Genomic DNA, 19,492 nt, shown 5'->3' on the forward strand with positions numbered 1-19,492 from the left:
ACGGTGGGGGGAGGGGGGTGGCGGGATCTCTGATGTGTGTGAGGCGAAGGGCCCATGCCCGTATAAGGGCAGAGGCTGTGTATGCTGGGGGGGTCCCTGGGGACCCCTGTCTCCAGACCGTTCCTCCTGCATTCGCCGCAGGTGGGGTGGGATGGGGTGGGATGGGGTGGGGTCGGGGGGGTTTGGGGCCAGGCTCTGCTGAGGTAGTGCAGTTCTGCTATGTTCACTGTGGGATGAAGTTGTTCAATTGCTCGTGGAAACAGTTTTTGTTTGGCTAATATATTTCTCATATATATTTTCAATTCCTGTATGTCCCTTATGCATAATATGATGGAAAATTGAACGGACTTGAGACATTTATTTTGAATGGGAATATTTTGTTCACCGTATGTGATCTGTACTGCAATTTATTGTGACCATAAATCATATGAATTTACCTTGAGTCTAATTGAACATTTGATACCGCAGCTGGCGTGAATCGGCTAAAAGATGCATTTGAATCATTTTTGTTAGTCTTTCCAATGAGCCCTATCGGTTACACGGCACTGAATAATTTATCCATACGTTTGATCCGTAGGGGGCAAGGAGCCGATTAGAAAATGAACACTACACGCCTGGTATTCTTGCACAATCTTTCGCAAGACGTTACCGGCGGAAAATTGCGAGCTTGGCGCGCGGATGTCGTCTCGTTCCGAACTCTCTGAATGAAACCTCTCTCTTTGTTCTCCTTTTTGTTTTTCACAGAAAGGAAGAAGAAGAAGCGAATGATCTAAACCGGAAGTGAGTTTCTTCTCCTGATAAGGTACGGCGAGCCGTCTTCACGTGCGCGTGTGCGGGGCCGCGGTTCCGCTCGCGGCGCTGGGTGGGGTGCGCGTTACTGGTTTCGCACCGCCGCCGCCCGTGGGAAGATAATGTCGAAATTTTTAAAAGGCGGGGCTATTCAAAACGAATTAAAAGCGCGATTAACTAAGGCGCCGCTCTGGATAAGAGCCGCTACGCTAACGTGCGATGTAGGCTAATGCGAGCTGCAGCGAGCAATCGCGAGAGTGAAACGAGAGTAAAATGACTTGGTTAAAATTTACAGAATGCAAACCGGGACATTTGTTTTTATCTTGACATTGAGTCTCTCCCCAGCAGAGGTTGTTTCAGTCCAGAGCGACGCGTCGCAGTGCAACGCGCGCTTGTTTTACGCAGAGCACGTGGTCTGAATGCAAAGCGCTTTCCAGTTCACTTCACTTGGCTTTCTCCAGAAATAGAGAGTAAACCAGCAGTGGCTTCGGGTCCCTGCTGTGAAGTCGTGCTTGTGGAAATCAGGGCAGCTGTACAGAGGCCAGTCTGCAGATTAGGCCTACTGGGGGAAAAAAAACACAAAAACAAAATTGAAACAATGACATTGTTAATATTAAGCTCATAAGCAGTGGTAAACGTGTGACTGGGAAATATTTTGCCTGTCTCTCTTTAGGCCCAGTTTTACTGTAGACACAAGCGCTCAACGCTTCTGTTTATGCTCCGAAATGAAGTGAGAAATATGAAACAGTACCACATGCCTCCGAGAAATATTCTGCTCGATTTCTGTAGCCTAATTTGCTTGTGGCTTGCTCTAAAAGTGGCCTTTGACGAAGAAAACGTCTGCGGCAGCTAACGGCTACGTCAGAATTGACTTGACGCAAAGCAGCAGAACAGGGCGGCCTTAACTAAACATCACCCCCTCTGCCGTTAGCCTGGCGCTGGGTGAGAAACCGAGAGCGCAGGCCTGCCGGTCGTTCGGCGGTGAGCTGTCTGGGTCTCGCACCACAGCACGCACGAGCACCTCTGAAAGACGGCCTGCGCGAATTCTCCACGCGGCGTTCGCGCTTCTCAGTAGCGAGGGCGAGAGCGGTACGCTGTGAAGTTCTTATCCCTCGCAGGGTAATCTGGTGAAGGTGTTGTTACCCACCACAAATAAAATGTCAAGGCCTTTTCTGTTTCTCGCGGGTCGGGGGGGAGGGGGGGGGGCGTTGTTGTGGGGGGGCCGCTCAGACCACTTCCTGTGCTTTCTGACGCGATAGCACATCAGGCGATCAGGCGAGGGGGGTGTAATCGCAATTCATTTCTGAAGTTTTCGTACTGCTCTCACTGCCAACCCAGCCAAACGTCTAGAGTGCCGTCCCGTACCGTTGAGACGGGACAAAGGTCTCATGCTGTGGTGTACTTTCGGTCACACAAATAAAAAGCCCCCCCCTGGGCTCTGGTACTTTTTAGGACTGGAGGTAGGCCCAGAGTTATCTAATCGGCTCACACCAAAAAAAAAAAAAACAGGAAGCGATTGTGAATGAGTGTCATCCTTCTAACCGCGGAAGAAACGCCGGTGTCTTCACATCCTCCTCCTCCTCCTCCTCCTCCTCTGCACGAGACTGCGAGCCGCAGCTCTGTCAGCAGCCGCGGCGTCCCTAACGCGCGCTGAAGATTGCGACAGCAGGGCTGCCTGTGTGTGACGCAGTCCCTCCTACCCCCACACCCCCCCGGGCTGCCTGTGTGTGATGCAGTCCCTCCTACCCCCCCCTCCCACCCCCCCCGGGTGCCTGTGTGTGATGCTGTCCTCACCCCCCCCCCCAGCTGCTTGTGCATGCTCCCCTACCCCCCTCCCACCCCCCCACCCCCGGGCTGCCCGTGTGTGATGCAGCCCTCCTACCCCCCTACCCCCCACCCCCCCGGGCTCCTGTGTGATGCACCATCGACCCATCATACAGGACCCACCGCACGCGACCTGCTTCCAGCATATGGGACGGAGTGCGCGTTGGAGGGGGGGGGGGGGGGGATGCTTTGTACCCGCACGCAGCTTGTGCGTGTGGTGTTACGCTGTGTGGCTGCTTGTCATTCTGCACAGCAGCCACGCCCACATTTGTAGAAGAGATTAAAAGGGCGTGGCCTGGGGACGTGGAGGAGCTCCTCCCTTTCTGGGCGTCGCCGTGACGCTGTCCAATCGTGACGCCCTCCAGGCTGCGCTTGCTCAAAGCACGAGGAGCTGGAGAGCACGTCTGCACCACCTGTCTGTCTACGTCAGGGGCTTTCAAACTTTTCTCCTGGGCTGTAGATATCCGGGAATAGGGCTGGGCAGCCCTGCTCTGTGGAGTCCCTGTAGAAGCACCTGTATGGAGTCTCTCCGCTCTTGTGGGTGGGTGCTGGGTGGTGTCTGTAACCCACCATGACGTGGTGCTGTGCATTGTGACGTTCGGGAGTGTCACAGGAATTCTCCTGAAAAAGTGATTTGGGGTGCAGAATCACTGCTGAATGTGCTACAGCCCAGCTGTGCTTCAGTGGGGCTGTAGCACAGACCCGTGGCAGTGAATTAGCATGCTGTAGCAGAGCGGGTGGTGTGCCTAACCAGTAACCGCTGTGTTTTCATATCTCGCTTTTAGGTTTGCGTATGGTAGTGATGCAATTCGGGGGTGGTGACCCTGGTGATAACCATAATGCTAAACCACCCCGGTGACTGATGTTCACAACTGGACAAAGTTTGGCCCCCCGTCGCCGTGGAAACATAGATGTGACTTGCGTGATGGTCCAGGAAGCTGTGGTGTGGAGGTTTTTCCGCTGATGACATAACCGGTAGAGGCCGGAGCCGGGAAGGGCACCGTGAGCCCCAGGCCGTTAGCGTGCTAGCGTGCTAGCGTGCTAGCTCTGACTTATGGATCTGACCTCCCGTCGAAGGGTCGCTCGCCCGCTCCATCGGACCAGCGCCGCTCGTCCCAGAAACGCACTTCCTGCCGCGCGCATTGCTGTTGTTGTTTTTACCAGGAACGCGGGTGACGTTTACCGTGGACCGCAGCAGTACCACTGAGCTGGTTAGCTGTGTGTGTTTTGGCGGGGGTTTGCCAGAAATGGAACCGATATGATACATACGTGAAAATATAATGGCACATATCATTTAAATCTTGTAATAAGTCCACATATTTCCAGTTTACTGCAAGGACTGCAGCTTTGGAGCAGGTTTTCCGAGCAGCTTTTCTTTGGGAGTTGGGGACTCTTATCTGAGGTGAGCTGAGGGAATTAAATGGGCTTGGGTTTCTGCCTCACAGGCCTGATCCGGCCTTTGAGCACTGCCACTAATCTAGTCCTTGGCCGACTTGCAACTTCTGTGTTACAGTACCGCCACCTGGTGGTAAGGCTTAGTAGTGCAATCTCAACATTTCAGTCATGCCGGGAATGTAGAATGCTAGTAAAACCAGCCAATTTTCCACATATAGCCTGCAGGGAATCGTTTTAAAGTATTTACTTTGATGGACTACTCTATATTGTTTTTTACCCCTTTAAACACAATTTAAAAAGCTACAAGAAAAATAACTACATTTCAGTATGCTAATTCCTAAAGCTTGGGTTAAAACCTATTTTTCCGTAGATTAACTGGGAATTGTCAATAAATAACCATAATTTTCCTTTTATAAAGTCAAACCACATGACACACACATCAGTATAGCCTTTCATTAATTCATTACAACTGGTTATCAGCATCTACTCATTTTTCTGTGGCTGGTGTGAGCCCTGTAATTTTGACAGGGTGTGTGTTGGTGGCTTGGACAGAAGGATGTGTATATGAGGTTTAGGCTGACTTTCCTGTTTTCCTCAATACTTTCAATCGTCTTGTACTCTAGGCCTACCCTGTTACCGCAGTCTGAACTCGGGGGCGTCCATTACCGAGGGTCCTGCACCTACATACTTCCTGAGACTCAAACCCACAGCTGTTCAGCCCACTTGCTCCAGACGGCTGTTCTGTGCTGTCCTGCCCTTATCCTGCAGCATAGCACTTGTGTATCTTTGTCTGATGTTCACACTTTTAGATCTTTGTCTCGTGTTTGCACTTTTGGATCTTTGTCTCATGTTTATACTTTTGGATCTTTGTCTCATACTTGCACTCTTGGATCTTTGTCTGGTGTTTGCACTTTTGGATCTTTGTCTGGTGCTCGCACTCTTGGATCTTTGTCTCATGTTTACACTTTTGGATCTTTGTCTCATACTTGCACTCTTGGATCTTTGTCTGGTGCTCGCACTCTTGGATCTTTGTCTCATGTTTACACTTTTGGATCTTTGTCTCATACTTGCACTCTTGGATCTTTGTCTGGTGCTCGCACTCTTGGATCTTTGTCTCATGTTTACACTTTTGGATCTTTGTCTCATACTTGCACTCTTGGATCTTTGTCTGGTGCTCGCACTCTTGGATCTTTGTCTTTGTGGAGGGCTTCAGGTTCAGCCAGGCTCTGTGTGTTTGCAGCACGCAGTGGAAATTCACACTGTTTCCGTGTGCTTCGGGTTGCCGGGCAGAAGGTATTTTGGGTCAGCCTCTTTAAGGTGTAATGGCTTTTCTGAGCAGTGGTCCTGGAGGAAGGCGGTGTCGGCAGGTTTTTACGGCTGCCCCACATATCATCTGTGTCCTGAAAAAGCTCATGCACTCATTTTTTACCTTTTCTTTTTTTCCCTCTCGCCGCGCTCTGTGTGCTGCAAATGTCCCATAACTCAGCGGCTAATGCGGCTGTTTTGAAACCCCACATGACTGAACCATAATGTTAATAAAGGAAAGAAAGACCTTTTGTGGGACGCCCTACAGATATTCCTGTGTAATGGGAACAACCTTGATGATGATGATTTAAAAAAACAATTATTCACACCCCCCCAGCTGCACGGGTTCCAGTTTCCAGGAAAACGAATCGCTGAACTTTCTCCTTTACCCCTGGCCCGTAAAGGCGGGCGTATTTAAAGCGCTGGCCCGTTAAAGCCCCTGTGTGTTTGAGTCGGGGTGGCCCTCGCAGGGCCTGGCTGTGCTCGCGAGCGGTCATTACGCTCGGGTTCGATCGCGGGCGTCCCCCAACCCGCCAGTTACGCAGCTCAGACGAGCCTTTGAAGCACTCTTCACGTGTAATTACGAGTCACGGTAACCCTGGCGACGTGGAAGCCGTCCCGTCCCGTGGGTATTCCTCAGGAAAGTGCAGCCACTCGCCTGTCTGAGGCTGGAGAGAGGGGCATGGCGGGCGTATTTGGGGGGGGGGGGGATCCGGTCTTGTGCAGTTTTTTTGCTCTTTGGGTGTCCGGGACGTGCTTGGAGCGGACGAGGCGAGCGCCGTCGGACGTCCTCATTTGCATGGGCGTTAAATTCGCCGTGGCGAATTTCGGCACAGACAGGAAGCGGGGCCAAAGCGCGCCCCCCCCCCCCAGGCACCGGGATAAGACGGGCGCACCCCGGGGGCGCGGCGCGGTGGCACAGACTCGCCGGCCGCCCGGTCTCCAGCCGAACAGGCCCCCGTACCGCGCGGCCTTCCCGCGCTAACGTCGCCTTTCATTAAAAACCCGCCAAAAACGCCGCCGCCGCCCGACGGCACAAAAGAAGCCCCGAACAGACGCCACGCTCCCCGCCAATTATTCTTAACGCCCAGCGTGAGTCTGTGTGTGTCCACAATCCCCCCCCCTAACCTCCCCCGTCCCCCCTCTGGAAACGGGCCGGACGCCCGTCCAGCTCAGTGCCAGCTCTGCCCGGGCGCTGGCGGGCAGGGAGCAGTGCCAGGCCCCAGCCCCGCGCCGCCAGCAGACTGGCGGAGGGACCCCCCCCCCCCCCGGGCACCGCCACCGCCGCGGCCAGCTTCCCGCCAGAGCCGCGAAAGGGGTCTTTTTGACGGCAGCTCCTTGAGTGACACGGCCCTCCCGCCAAAAACCCTCCCCTCCTTCAAAAACCCGCCGGATGTCTCCGGCTCTATCGGCGCTCTCCTTCAGCGCCGACCGGCGGCTCACATTCGGAGTGTGAGTTTTGGGTGGGCTCAGAGAAGCGTGACCCTCTCTTAACACGCTCCAGTTACTCTGCGTGACTTTATCACCGGCTGAAATGAGACAGCTACTTAAAAAAAGCACAAAAAAAGAGAGAGAGAGAAATGTGCTGGGTGATTGAAGATTGAAATTCAGTGCAGATCCGCTGTGGATGACCTAACTGGTGCGTGCCAGTCTTTTTGTAGTCGCGGAGTTGATGCACTTCATCTTGGCGAGTAATTGGCCTAAATGCTTGAGCGGTACTGTCAGAAAAAGAAAAAAAAAGTCTGGATTTTTCCCCTTTCCCCTAAAATGTGTGCTTATGGCCTCACAGTGGGGGACGGAAACGTGAGAAATGTGTGTGAGAGCGTCCGCGCTTCCTTTTGTGTGGAGTGTGTGATTTACGTCGGCCCGCGGAAGAAAGCGTCCGTTATTCCGCGCGTTCGTAAAATTCGGGGCGCGCGGTAATGGGCGAGCCGTCGCGCGGGAGGGAGGCGCGTGAAAGGGGGCGCCTGTGCGGGGCGCACACAGGAAGCATTGTGTGTCCCGCCGCGTTATCGCCCCCGTGAGCACAGCTGATTGAGCCGCGCAGTAAACGGCTGCGCCGCCGCCGAGTCTTAGAAGCCGCCGCCGCCGCCGCCGCTGCTCAGCCGCCGCCGCCGCCGCCGCCGCCGCTCAGGGGCCTTAGCCGTGGCCGCCGCTCTGGGTCTTAACTGCCGCTGCTTGGGGCCCTTTATAACCGCCACTACCGCTCGGGGCCTCCTGCGGTTAAGACTTCACACAAACAGCCTCCCATCTGCCTTTGCGAGGAATGCTCAGTGTGTTATGTGTTACTGTTCAGGAACACTGCTGCTGATCCAAAAAAAGAAGATTGTATGCGTCACTACAGATCCACGCAGACAACGTCTGGTTGCAGTGTAGGCTTGGTTATAACCAGTGTGTGTGTTTTTCCAGCACTGTACACAATGCCAAGTTTGGCCGACAGTGAGAACCTGATTTTTTGGTGAGCTGTCAGAATATCATTGTTGAGTGAACAGATTTCGCTCAGCCGTGCTAAACTTTGCTGACATTTTCGTTTGAAACAGTGTTGACATTTAGATTCCTCCACGCGATTCGTCCCGGCTGCAGCGCGCGCTTCAGCCAGCAGAGGGCAGCCTTACTCTTTCCACAGAGCCACACAAGCGCACCGCATCGTTCCAGCCTGTCTCCGCATGCCGCAGCAGTCCCGCAGCAGTAAAGCGCAAGACGTCTGCAGCGCAGGAAATGCGCCGCGCAGCGCCGCAGAGGCTGTCAACGCAGCGGCGCGATGGTCACTGTCTCGTGTGCGATAACCTGCGCCCACCCCCCACCCCCCAAACTGCAATGTGTCTGCTGTGGCCCGAGCTCTGCGCCAGCCTGATGAAAACGATCCTGAGCGATTAACCGCTGTTTAAACGCAACGTACGCGGTAAGAGCCGGGGCGTCTCGAATTGGGCACCCCCCCGCAGGGTCCGGTGTCTCCCCGCTGTCAACGGGCATCCCGCTATGACACCGAAGCAAGGAGCCGCCGCCCGTCCCAAATTAGGCTGCCGGACAGGACGGCTTTGGCCTGCCTGGTTCTGCCCGTCAGGCCTGTAGGTAAATGTTCACAGGACGGCTTTGTATTGGCTCTGATTTTTTTAACGCGCAAACGTCGGTTTCGCTAATTGCACTCCATTATCTGCTCAGCTGAAGGTTCGAGCAACGAGTTTGTCCAACTCCAACGTTTATCTTTTGATCGTGTTTCCTCTTAGAGACGTTTAATGGAAATTTGAGGACAGGTTTTCCAGGAGAGCACCTTAGATAAGCTGTATCTGATCAGGAATGAAAGGTGATTGAGATCCTCGCGTGGGAGATACTCAACTGCACGGGTGTCAAGCGTGTCGGGTTCGATCCATTCATCAGCCTCAGGCCTTTGTGATGTCATTTTTTCTAGCTTTTCATTCTCTCAATTGACTAAGTGACACACTGGGTCAATTAGGCAGGCTCGTTAGTCAGAGCGACATTCTTATGGAAATTAGGCTAGTTCGTTTAATGCGAGGGCCTTTATGTGTGGAAATGAGTTTTTTCTGTTTTTTTTTTTTTAATTCAGCAGTAATTACACAAAATATTCTTTTGCCGAAAGACTTTCGCAGAGGCCGTGCGTGTGACTGCGGGAGGCTTGTTCTGGGGAGTCCGGACGGCGCGTTACGCTTGGATTCTGCCGTTTGATGTTCCTGGCTGCGTATTTACTGCCGTGTGTCAGAGATAGGCAGCCGCGCTGTTTACGGGCGGGGCAGCCGAGGCCCTCCCGTGTGATTTAAACACCCTCCGGCAGGACTGTCTGCGCGCGTCCTCTCTGCAGGCGCTGTATTTCAGTCTTTGAGACGGTCCCTTTGGGGCGGGGCTGCGTTCCCCTTCACGAGGAAGAGCTCCGCCTTTTTCGCAGAATCGCCTGAACGTTCCGGAAGCCTCCGTTAGAGCAGTGACCTTTTTGGGCCAGGTAAACCTCTTTTTTGATATATTTTAACACCGCTTGGAAAATGAAAGGGTTGATGAAATCGGTCTGGATGCTCTATAAATGTGTCTCGTGTCATAAATATGAGAGATAAATCGCAGCGGGTGAACTTAACTCAAAAGGTAAGGACCAGAGAACAGATTGAATCATTCACTGGTGTCCCCAAAAGTAAACTTTTTTTTTTTTTTTGTTTGTTTTACACTGCCTCTGATTTCAAATAAGAAAACTTTATTTGAAATGCAAATGTGATGAAACAACCTCTGTTGGTTTTTGCCACTTTCTGGTCTGTTGCGCGGCTCGTGTTAAAACCCTGACTGGTTTTTCCTTCTCGTTGAGCCGCTGCTAAAAGATTAAAGATGCCTCGTTTAAAAAATTTGAAGTGCGAGTCATTCGAAGTATTTACAGAAGTAACAGCGACGCCCCTCGAGTTTCTCCTGAACGCTCGAGGCGCAAAGTCGGTCGGCAGCTGCCGTCACGCGAAGGAAGCGAAGGCGGCGATGTGACCGCACAATTACCGTTGCCGCTTCGCGTTCGTCTGAATGAGTAAAAGACGTTTTTGGGAATTTTGCTCGCTTTGAACGCTGTAAAAGTGCTAGTCGGTTGGGTGGGGTGGGTTTGAAATGGGAGTCCACATTTGCCATGTCAGGTGTCACAGGCTTTACCCCCCCCCAGGTAAGTTTGTGTTGGTACCTGTTGTAAAAAAAAATAAATAAATAAAATAAAATAAAAAATGGCTTTAGTGACGAGAACTGACTGTGCGCATTTTTAAAATGAATGAGCTAGCGATGCTACAGTGAAATACTGCCAACTGTCAAATGGACACTGCAGTGTCAGAGTAAATCTGTCAGTGTAATTATACTTTTGAAAACGGATGACAGTTTTAAGTACAGTGATGTTGTGCCCTTTCAGCTCTGCGGCTGTCTGACGTTGAATGTTTGTTTTTGTGTTGTTCATTTTATCGTTGTATCTTCGATCAGGTTTGCTGGGATGGGTAATCTTCTTAAAGTCCTTACAAGGGAAATTGAAAACTATCCGCATTTTTTCCTGGACTTCGAAAGTAAGTTTGCCGACGGAACGGGGAAGTGTGTTCAAATAACCTCTGTGATTTCCCCCCCCCCCCCACCAGCAGGGCGCTCGTATCCATGGCGTCGGCCCTCGAACGGCGCTCAGAACGCGGGGGGGCGTGGCTTCCCGCCGCCGTACGGAAGGGGGGCCGTCCCCCCCCACTCCCACGCTCGATCTGTGATTTACCGCTCACAACACCAGACACCTCTCTCTCTCTCTCTCTCCCCCCTTCTCTCTTTCAGAAACCAAATGGGGAATCTGTTAAAGGTTCTCACCTGCACAGAGCTAGAGCAGGGGCCAAACTTTTTCCTTGACTTTGAAAGTGAGCACAGCTTTTTGCCTGGCCTGAGTTTCCTCCTGTCTCCCTCGCTCTCTTCCTCTCTCGCTTTCTGTCTCTTTCTCTCTCTTGCATTCTCTCTCTCTCTCTATCTCTCTCTCTTTCTCGCTTTCTGTCTCTCTCTGTCACTCTCTGTCTATTGCTTTCTCTCTCTGTATGTCACTGTCTCAATCTCTTTATCTCTATCTGTATCTCTCTTCTTTCTCTCTCTCTCTCTCTCTCTCTCTCTGCTACTAACAGCTGGCATGTGTCTTTATGGGAATGCAGGAGCCGTTGAAGGTTTTTTTTGGGAAATGCACCCCAGCAAAGCAACAGCAGGTGGACGCCTCCTGATTACAGAAGATGGCCGTTATGGCCGTCTGCACCGTTGTGCAGTAGCGTACCGGACGCTTCCTAATTAGCCTGCCTGGCTTAGGTACGCAGTAAACAGCTTTCTCTAAACCCACGGAGTAATGCTTACTGGAATCGGTTCCTCATTCGGCTTAATGTGCCAGTGGGAGCCGCCCATCTGCTTCGAGTAAAACTGTGCTGTGTGACCACTCTTCAGAACACAAATAGTATTTGGAACCTTATTAAAAAACATTTACTTCTGTGGTTCCCCCTCAGATAAAAATCGGTTCCGTTGTGATGGTTCTCTCATCCTAGCCTGGTTTTGTAACTGCACTTGATTGGCTCTTCACTGAAGACGAACCGCTGATAGGATACTGAGGCTGTTGTTTTGCTGTGCGGTGCATTGACCCATAAATACGCATGACTCAGACGCAGTTTACTGCCCATCGTAACATCATTTTCATCAATGAAAACCGCCACCGTGCTGATGCCCAGCAGTAACTGCCATTGCCGTGCTAACATGTCTTATTCGACACGTTTCATTGTGTGGTGTTCATGACTAACGCACGACTAATACGTCCACAGCGAATAATTCACTCTGCCTCTTAAAAAAGCAAACATGTTCTCAGCAGTTCTTGGGAATTTGTTTTAGAAATCTATTCCTTAAATTCAGAGAGAAATTATGGAATCGAGCACCCCTGATTTTGTGATAGAACGGATGCCATTTCTTTTTTTGTATTCTGATTCCATTGGCTCTTTGAAATTAGAAATTTATTTATTAGCCCCTTGAAATGTCACGTCTTGTTTTCTAGAAGGGTTTTAAAATGTATTGTTATTTTTTAAAGGACTCTTGTGTGAAATTCTATGTTTTGGTGTCCTCAACCTCTTCACTGTTAAACCTTTCTAGTGTTAAAGGGAACATTAGGGAACTTCACACGTTTTCCATAAACACAATTTAATTTAATTGATGGTAAACTCATAAAATGTATGATTGCTCACATAGGGAACTACTTAAGCTGTGTGATTTGTTATAATGCCTTCATAGTCTTTTGAGCAGGAGCAGGAGTATCTGATGGAGTGAAGGTTCTGTGGTTGCATGTTTGTCTGCGTGCTCATCTGTATTGGCTGTGTAGCTTTGCCCTGTCTCTCCACATAACCATTTCACACCTGAATACCAGTACTGTCTAACACACTAAAAAAACAAGCCAAAACCGTGTGACCCTTTGAGTCTCCAGAAGAACAGATTTGCAGAGAAAAGGCTTACCGAAGCTTGACTTACAAAGCTAATGTTGTACAGACCTTTCTAAATGTTCTGTATCTACAGTGTGTTTATATTCATCTTCATTTTAGCTGTTTGGCTTTGTGTAATCTGCCTAGTGACAATGTATCTGTTAGTGTCTGTTACTCATGTGATAGGATTTTATCATGCTTTTTAGTTTTCCAGTTGCTCTCATAATAGAAGTGTTGCAGGTTATTATTGACGTTATGAAAACATTAAATCAGTGTTTTTGAATAACGGTTGGTACTTGGAAATGCAAAACTGGGTTTTAATGATTTTTATTATTAGTAGTAGTCGCATTCATTTGCATAGTATTAGATTAAAATTCCGAATTGACTATGTAAAAAAATGAGGAGAGCTATTGATGTCAACTTTAAAGCTTGATAAAATTCTGTTGCCCATCTATGAAGTAGAAAGCCTGTGTTCTCCAATGCAAGTTTACCCTGTACATTCCGTTATTGATACATGACAAGTAAGACTACATTTTGTGTTGATGCAGTTTATGTGAATATACCTCCTGTCAGAGGATATTGAGTCAGCGCAAGGTTTCTGAATGTAAAATTCAAAAACTTAAATTCTTATTAATAAAACATTTAATAAATGTTGTGTATGAAGCAGCATGGCATGGTTTTATATGTATTCTCACCTGGGCTATGAATTGGGATGCACATACATACGGCTAAACTGCACCCGGACCTAACGTGTGCTACAGCACCCTGCACCAGCAGTGGTTTAAATCTCTGAAAAAAACGTCCACCACCGACCAGGACACCGCCATGCTGCTGTTACTCAGTGTGCTTCACTGTACAGTTTCCACCAGTGAATTCCTGTGGGCGTTCCATTTTTACAATCGGTAGCTATGGGAATAAAGACAGCGTTCCAGAACACGCTGATGTCACAGTGTGGTGTGCGGGGTTGCATGCGCTTGACTCTTGTCTCTGCTCCCCCTCCCCCCCCAGACGCACAGCCGACGGACTGTGAGAAGGAGGTGTGGAACCAGGTCAATGCGGTCCTGCAGGACTCTGAGAGCATCCTCTGCGGGCTGCAGGCCTACAAGGGAGCCGGGCAGGAGATAAGAGAGGCATGTCAGAGCAGAGCGGTCTGCTGCTACTGTACCACACACGCACAACCCCCCCCACAATCCCCCACCACCCCTCCCCCCCCTCCAACTCCCCAGCCCCCCGACCCCACGACCTCGGCTGGGCTCCATTACACAAGAAAGGGAGGCCTGCTTTGGGGCCTGCCAGGGAGTGATGTCATCGTAATGCTGTGTGGGAGGGGGAGGGCGGCTGGGGGTGGGGGGGGGATCTGTATCGAATGGACTTGGAAGAGGAAGCATGCGGGGAGATGAAATGTAGCTGAGTTCTTCATGCTGAACGAAGGCGGGAAAGTGTCCTTAATAACTTCCCGTATTCAGACGATTTAAAAACAACTTTTTACCCCCTGTGTTTTTCTATGTATGTAAATGTGTGTGCATGTGTGCACGCGTTGTGACACACGTACACGAATATGTGTATGTATGTTTGTTAATGTGTATGCTATGCATGTGTGCGTATGTGTATGCGTGTGTATGTATTCGTGTGCGTTCGTGCATCTTGTCCCCATCTGCTATGCTTATCTTGCAGTCGGTGCTTATGATTTCCTCATTACCCTCCTCTGGTTTCCTGGCTCATGCAAGAGCTCAGCTAGAGTGCCCAAACCCCTCCCACCCCCCACCCCAGAAAAAAGGACCGTCTCCATTCAGAAATAGCCCCGGTCCGGCTTGGCGTCTGACCCATTTTTCGGGAGTGCTTTGACACCCCTGTTCCATTATCGCGGTATGGAGAGGTCACGCTATCGGGCTCAGATACGGCACCAGAGCCCGGGTGCGGTATTTAACGGGTTCTTTTTATAGTTTACCGCGGCAGAACCCTCTGTGCCACATTCGGAGTGTCCGTGAAGACCCGCCAACCCCGCCAACCCCGCTGCCGACCGCCACCGCCGCCGGTCTGCAGCTTCCCAGCAGGAGCCGGCCAGCTATCGACCGGCTTGTAATGGATTCCCGAATCTCTTGACCCCTGGACCTCCCGCCCATTTGGCGGGGCAGATGGCCGAAGCTGGCGAGCCGAACCTTTGATCCGCACCTCGGGGAAGGGGGCGGGTGGGGGGTGGGGGGGGTGGTTGGCGGGGGCCGGCGCGTCGTAACGGTCGGGGAGAAAAATATCCACACACACCGTCTCAGCCACCTGGCAAGAAGGCGCAATTAGGGACCCAAACAGCTTGCATGAATTTACCTGTCAATCTGTCACCAGCTCACGAGCGCTGCTGGGGTGAAAAGCGCTTTAAACTCCGCCGTTGGAAAGATGGCCTTCTAGAGAGCCGTCGGCAGCGGTCACGCCTCATGAATTGCCCGCGCCGAGAGGTGGGCGGGGTTTATTTCGTCGGTGTCGGCGTCCGTCAGAAGGCGAAACGTGCTCGGCGTACAAATGCCAGCTGTGACTTTACGCGAACAAACTGTTCAGTGGGTGGTGTGCAAATGAGTTGGGCGAAATAGATGAGGCTGTTATCGTGGTGCAGTACAACGCCTTTGCAACAACGTGTTATTTCCAAATTATTTATTTCCAGTAGCTGTGCTATTTTGTTACATACTTCTTAAAGGTGCAGTATGTATGTATGTTCATATTAGGTTAAATTTCCTTCACATCCCGACAGATACCAATAATTATAAGCTTTAAGAAAAAAAATGTGGTCTCTCTGACTGCCCCAGGCTCTGAAATAGGCCACTATAAAATTCACCACACCTGAATATTAACGACCACTTAGGACAGCTTTCTGCCTGTCAATCAAGTTGCGCGTGCACAGCTGTCAAGAGTAGAGATACCACAGAGGTGGTGCTATAGCTAGCTATTTGCCCAGAAAACAAAACCAGAATGGCAGAGTAAAATCTGCCCAAATTACCAGCAGGACAGCGCTTTGGAGGGAGAGCTAAGGGGAGGGAGTGGAACGTTTCTTTCCCAAATCTAGCTCTCTGTGGCTCGTTTCTCCGAACTTACATACTGCACCTTTTAAATCTTTTTTTTTTTTTTGCCGTCTCTACGCCTGAAGGAGCCCCTAAAAGGAGCCCGTGTGAGTTCTGAACGCGAGCCCAGGCGCTAACGCCGCCGTGCGCTAAACTAACAGAGTCGGGCCGGCGGGATCAGAGTCGGCCCGGGTCACTTTGTTTTGAATTCGGTGCCTGAAGGTGGTGCCCCAGTGAGATGACACGCCGCGCCCCCCCCACCCTCCCGTCCCACCAGGAGCCCCCCCCTGAACCGTAACGCGGTAAAGACCGCCAAGCAGAACCCGAAGCTGAGCGTTTTACTGTAGCCGGCCCCCTGGGGGACCCGACCCAGACTGGCAGCGGTGTTATGCGAGTTCAGCCGTACGGAGAGAGGGGGGGTGGGGCGAGGGGGGGGGGGGGGAACGGTCCGAATGAGGCCCTTTGTGTGAGCCCGTGTGTTTCCTGGAGCACTGTAAGGACAGGCAGAACTTTCGGGAAGCCTGTTTTTCACACTGGCATTCAGTGTCGCACCAAATGACAGCAAGTTGCACAAACTGGCCTCTACCTGCAGTAGTTTATTCACGACCACATCTCAATCGGTGTGAACTTCTCAGTATCTGTAATGATGAAAAAAGTTTGATTTTATTATTTTAAGTGTTTACTGGTGTGATGACTGCGTCTGTGTGGTGTGTGTGTGTGTGTGTGTGTTCAAAGCTTGGTCTCATCGGGGTAAGTGTGTCACTGGTGTGTGTGTTTGTGCTTTCAGGCCATACAGAACCCCAATGACATGCTGATGCAGGAGAGGGCCTGGAACTCAGTCTGCCCTCTGGTCATTCGCCTCAAGAAGTTCTATGGCTTCTCTCTCCGGCTAGGTCAGTACCTGGGGGGCGTCTGGTGCACGCTCTGTCTCCCTCTTGGTTTGCCCGCCCCCCCCCCCCTTGCTTTGTGATGCCCCGGAAAGGTGCTAAATTTCTAATTGGGTCCCGATACTAAAAAGCATTTCTAATTTGGGTCTGATATGAAAACATTTTAGATCCAGTGGCTTGTATTAATCGGGGTAAGTGTGGTTGAGACTCTGCTGAATGACTGTGATGTCGTGTGAAGTAACATGTGCTTTTTCCGTCTGGTTCGTGACACAGAGAAAGCGCTGAAGAGCCTGCTGGAGGCGCTCACCTGTCCGACCCTCAGCCCCACCCAGCACCTGGAGAAGGAGCAGGCCCTGGCCAAGCAGTTCGCCGAGATCCTCCACTTCACCCTGCGCTTCGACGAGCTCAAGGTCCGCCTTCCCGCGCTCAAACGGCCGCGAAACCCGCGTTTTAACCCGCGCGTCGCGTCGCCGTGTTCCGAACACGCACAGCCCGCTCGTTTTACCCCCACTTTAAATGCGTCACGACGCCAGACAGGAAACGGGCTTACACCAGGGCTGTCAAACAGGAAGGGCCTCGGAGGGCCGCAGTGTCTGCTGATTATTTGTGTTTTCTTTTCGGTCAGCAGCCAATTAAGGCCTTGAGAGCAAGGAGTGTGTGGACTCTCTAGCCAATCAGTGACTTGCATTAATGACTCGCCCTGAAACATGCTGAAAACCAGCAGACACTGTACCCCTCCAGGACTGGAGTTTGACACCGCTGGTTTAGACAAAATTATGTGCGTTCCCCACTTACCCCACCAACCTCACCAACCCCACCAATGGTTTCTGCCCTGCGGTTGGCCTGCATTAAAACCTCTGTATTCATTTGACTGTAATGTTTTCCCTTTTTTTTCCTCCATCCCGCCCGCCCCCCCCCCCCTTCAGATGAGGATCCCAGCCATCCAGAACGACTTCAGCTACTACCGGCGGACCATTAGCCGGAACAAGATAAACAACATGAACGTGAGTCTGCCGGTCTCACTTCCTGGTAGGCGGGTGGCGAGCCCTGATTGGCTCGGCGGTCTGACCTCATCAATCAATAAGCGCGCATTCTTACTCTCTTGTTTTTAAGTTGGGAAACGCAGGCCATCCCCCTGGGACACGTGGGAACACATGTTGTGGAGGCAGTGTGTTTGTGTGATGTCTAGTTAGGGGTCTCATTACCATGGGGAATTCATCCTTCTGGGTAATTAATAATGTGGCCCTTAATTAATTGCCTTACTAACTCTTAAAATGATTCTGCCGTCTGCTATGAAAGAAGGCCTTTAGTAGATCACATACTTCTCTCGTCCTTTTCAGGTGTCTTGTAACAGTAAAATATCAGGTTCTTGCTGTTGTCAGCCAATCGTTTTCCCCTGTTTCATTCAAAGTTCTTACGTTGCCCTGGTAACAGACTGATTGACAGATGCAGATAGACAAACGCACGGGGTCCAACAAACCAACCAAAGTAATGAGAATAAATAAACTTGAGTATGTAAATATCATTGCTCTAAAATTATTGTGAGCGTGTAAAATATTTGTATGTGATAATGTGCATTAATTATACCACCTAAATGAAAAGTGCTTTATAAACATATTTTCTTATTATATAACTGTAGGTTCAAATTAACTGTTTTGAGTTCCTCCAAAGCTCTTGGGGGGGTCTCTCCAGAATTCCCAGAAATGGTTGGCCATGAATAAAATCGGAAGTCTTATTACATGATTACTACATGTTTATTATATGTTTATTAACAGTTTTAAGAAAAGCCCAGTTATGTTAATGGTTTAGAACAGCATGGTTGCGGTTGTACAGTAATGAGTCTGACAGAATAGGCGCGTTGCTGTATTTTAAACTCCGTTGTTCTCCTGTGTTCGGCAGCTGGACATCGAGAACGAGGTGAACAACGAGATGGCCAACCGGATGTCCCTGTTCTACGCCGAGGCCACGCCCATGCTCAAGACCCTGAGCACGGCCACCACGCAGTTCGTGTCCGAGGTAGCTGCTCATTAACACGTGACATTAACATATTTAAAAACGATATTGTTATGAATCGTATGTCATCGTGGCAGTTTCAGTGAGGGACGTGCCAGTGTTTGCGCTGACGCCTGACTCCTGACTCATTTTCGTGTTGTGTGTGTGTTTTCTGATTGGTCCTGCAGAATAAAACTCTGCCCCTGGAGAACACCACAGACTGCCTGAGCACCATGGCCTCGGTCTGCAAGGTGATGCTGGAGACGCCGTAAGTCCCGCCCACTCCCCCGTGAAACGTGGGCAAGGCCCCGCCCATTTCTACTGAATTGGGAGGTTTAGTGTATCAATCCCATAGAGAGCGGAGAGAGATGCAAAGCAGGGGGTGAGTGCCTGTGGGTGTATGCTGGGAGGTGGAAGATGGGAGTGTGTGTGTGTGTGTGTGCACGTCTGTGTATATGTGTATGTTTGTCTGTGTGCTTCTGTGTGTGAATAGGGGTGATAAGTGATGTCATTAAAACACAGATCATTTCTGTGTAGGCAGTATGTGTGTATTTTATGTGTATGTGTGTATTTTATTCCTTGGCCTTTACCGTGCTTTCTGCAGGGAGTACACCAGCCGGTTCAACAGTGAGGACACCCTGCTGTTCTGCATGCGGGTAATGGTGGGGGTCATAATCCTGTACGACCACGTCCACCCCGCCGGCGCCTTCACAAAGTCCTCCAAAATCGATGTGAGAACCCGCCAGTGTGCCCCCCCCCCCGCCTCTGACCCCACCTCTGCACCCTGCCCCGCCCTGTCTAAAGCCCGCCCCCAAACCGCTGCTACAGAGAGCTCATACCTCACCTGGGCCCTTTGGGAAAGCCCCACCTCTTAGGCCTCGTACGCACTGACGTTACAACCCGGTCTGTACTGTGCCTTCGGGTTTGTGAAAGCACTTTATCAACAGAATCTATTATTATATTACTGTTTCCATTACAGTAATAATACTCATTTTGGCTTGCGTTGAAATGACAATAATTACTTGTGTTATTAGTAGGCTATTATTTTAGTCATTGCTGATGTTGTTAATATTGCTATTGGTGTTCGTGTGGATGTTAATAGATTGTGTTATAATGTTTTATTAAGGTACTGATTTATGCTTTTCCCAGGCTTAAGCTGTGTTTATTCATTTTTACTCTTCAGATGAAGGGATGCATTAAAGTCCTGAAGGATCAGCCAGCAGAAACCGTTGAAGGCCTTATCAATGCCCTGAAGTAAGTCAATTAATTTGCTTTCATTTGCTGAAAGTGATGTTTGCTTTCTTAAATACTTCCAGCTATT

The 19,492-nt window shown here is 50.5% G+C and overlaps 1 protein-coding gene across 3 annotated transcripts in view; it reads left to right on the forward strand.

The window, feature by feature from the left end:
- Positions 1–19,492, forward strand: part of LOC135257562 (CYFIP-related Rac1 interactor A) — a 39,553-nt gene that overhangs the window by 16,632 nt on the left and 3,429 nt on the right. Inside the window, exons 2-11 of one of the 3 annotated variants that reach the window (XM_064340406.1) lie at positions 745–802; positions 10,591–10,670; positions 13,254–13,375; positions 16,080–16,185; positions 16,453–16,589; positions 17,106–17,183; positions 18,079–18,195; positions 18,360–18,439; positions 18,776–18,902; positions 19,355–19,425. In XM_064340406.1, the coding sequence (XP_064196476.1) occupies positions 10,598–10,670; positions 13,254–13,375; positions 16,080–16,185; positions 16,453–16,589; positions 17,106–17,183; positions 18,079–18,195; positions 18,360–18,439; positions 18,776–18,902; positions 19,355–19,425 (911 nt within the window). In that variant the 5' untranslated portion in view covers positions 745–802; positions 10,591–10,597. Of the gene's footprint in view, positions 1–744; positions 803–10,260; positions 10,341–10,590; positions 10,671–13,253; positions 13,376–16,079; positions 16,186–16,452; positions 16,590–17,105; positions 17,184–18,078; positions 18,196–18,359; positions 18,440–18,775; positions 18,903–19,354; positions 19,426–19,492 lie in introns of all 3 variants that reach the window. The other 2 variants (XM_064340408.1, XM_064340409.1) reach the window with 2 other exon arrangements.

This window comes from Anguilla rostrata, chromosome 6 (assembly GCF_018555375.3).
Source record: "Anguilla rostrata isolate EN2019 chromosome 6, ASM1855537v3, whole genome shotgun sequence".
Classification (NCBI taxonomy): domain Eukaryota; kingdom Metazoa; phylum Chordata; class Actinopteri; order Anguilliformes; family Anguillidae; genus Anguilla; species Anguilla rostrata.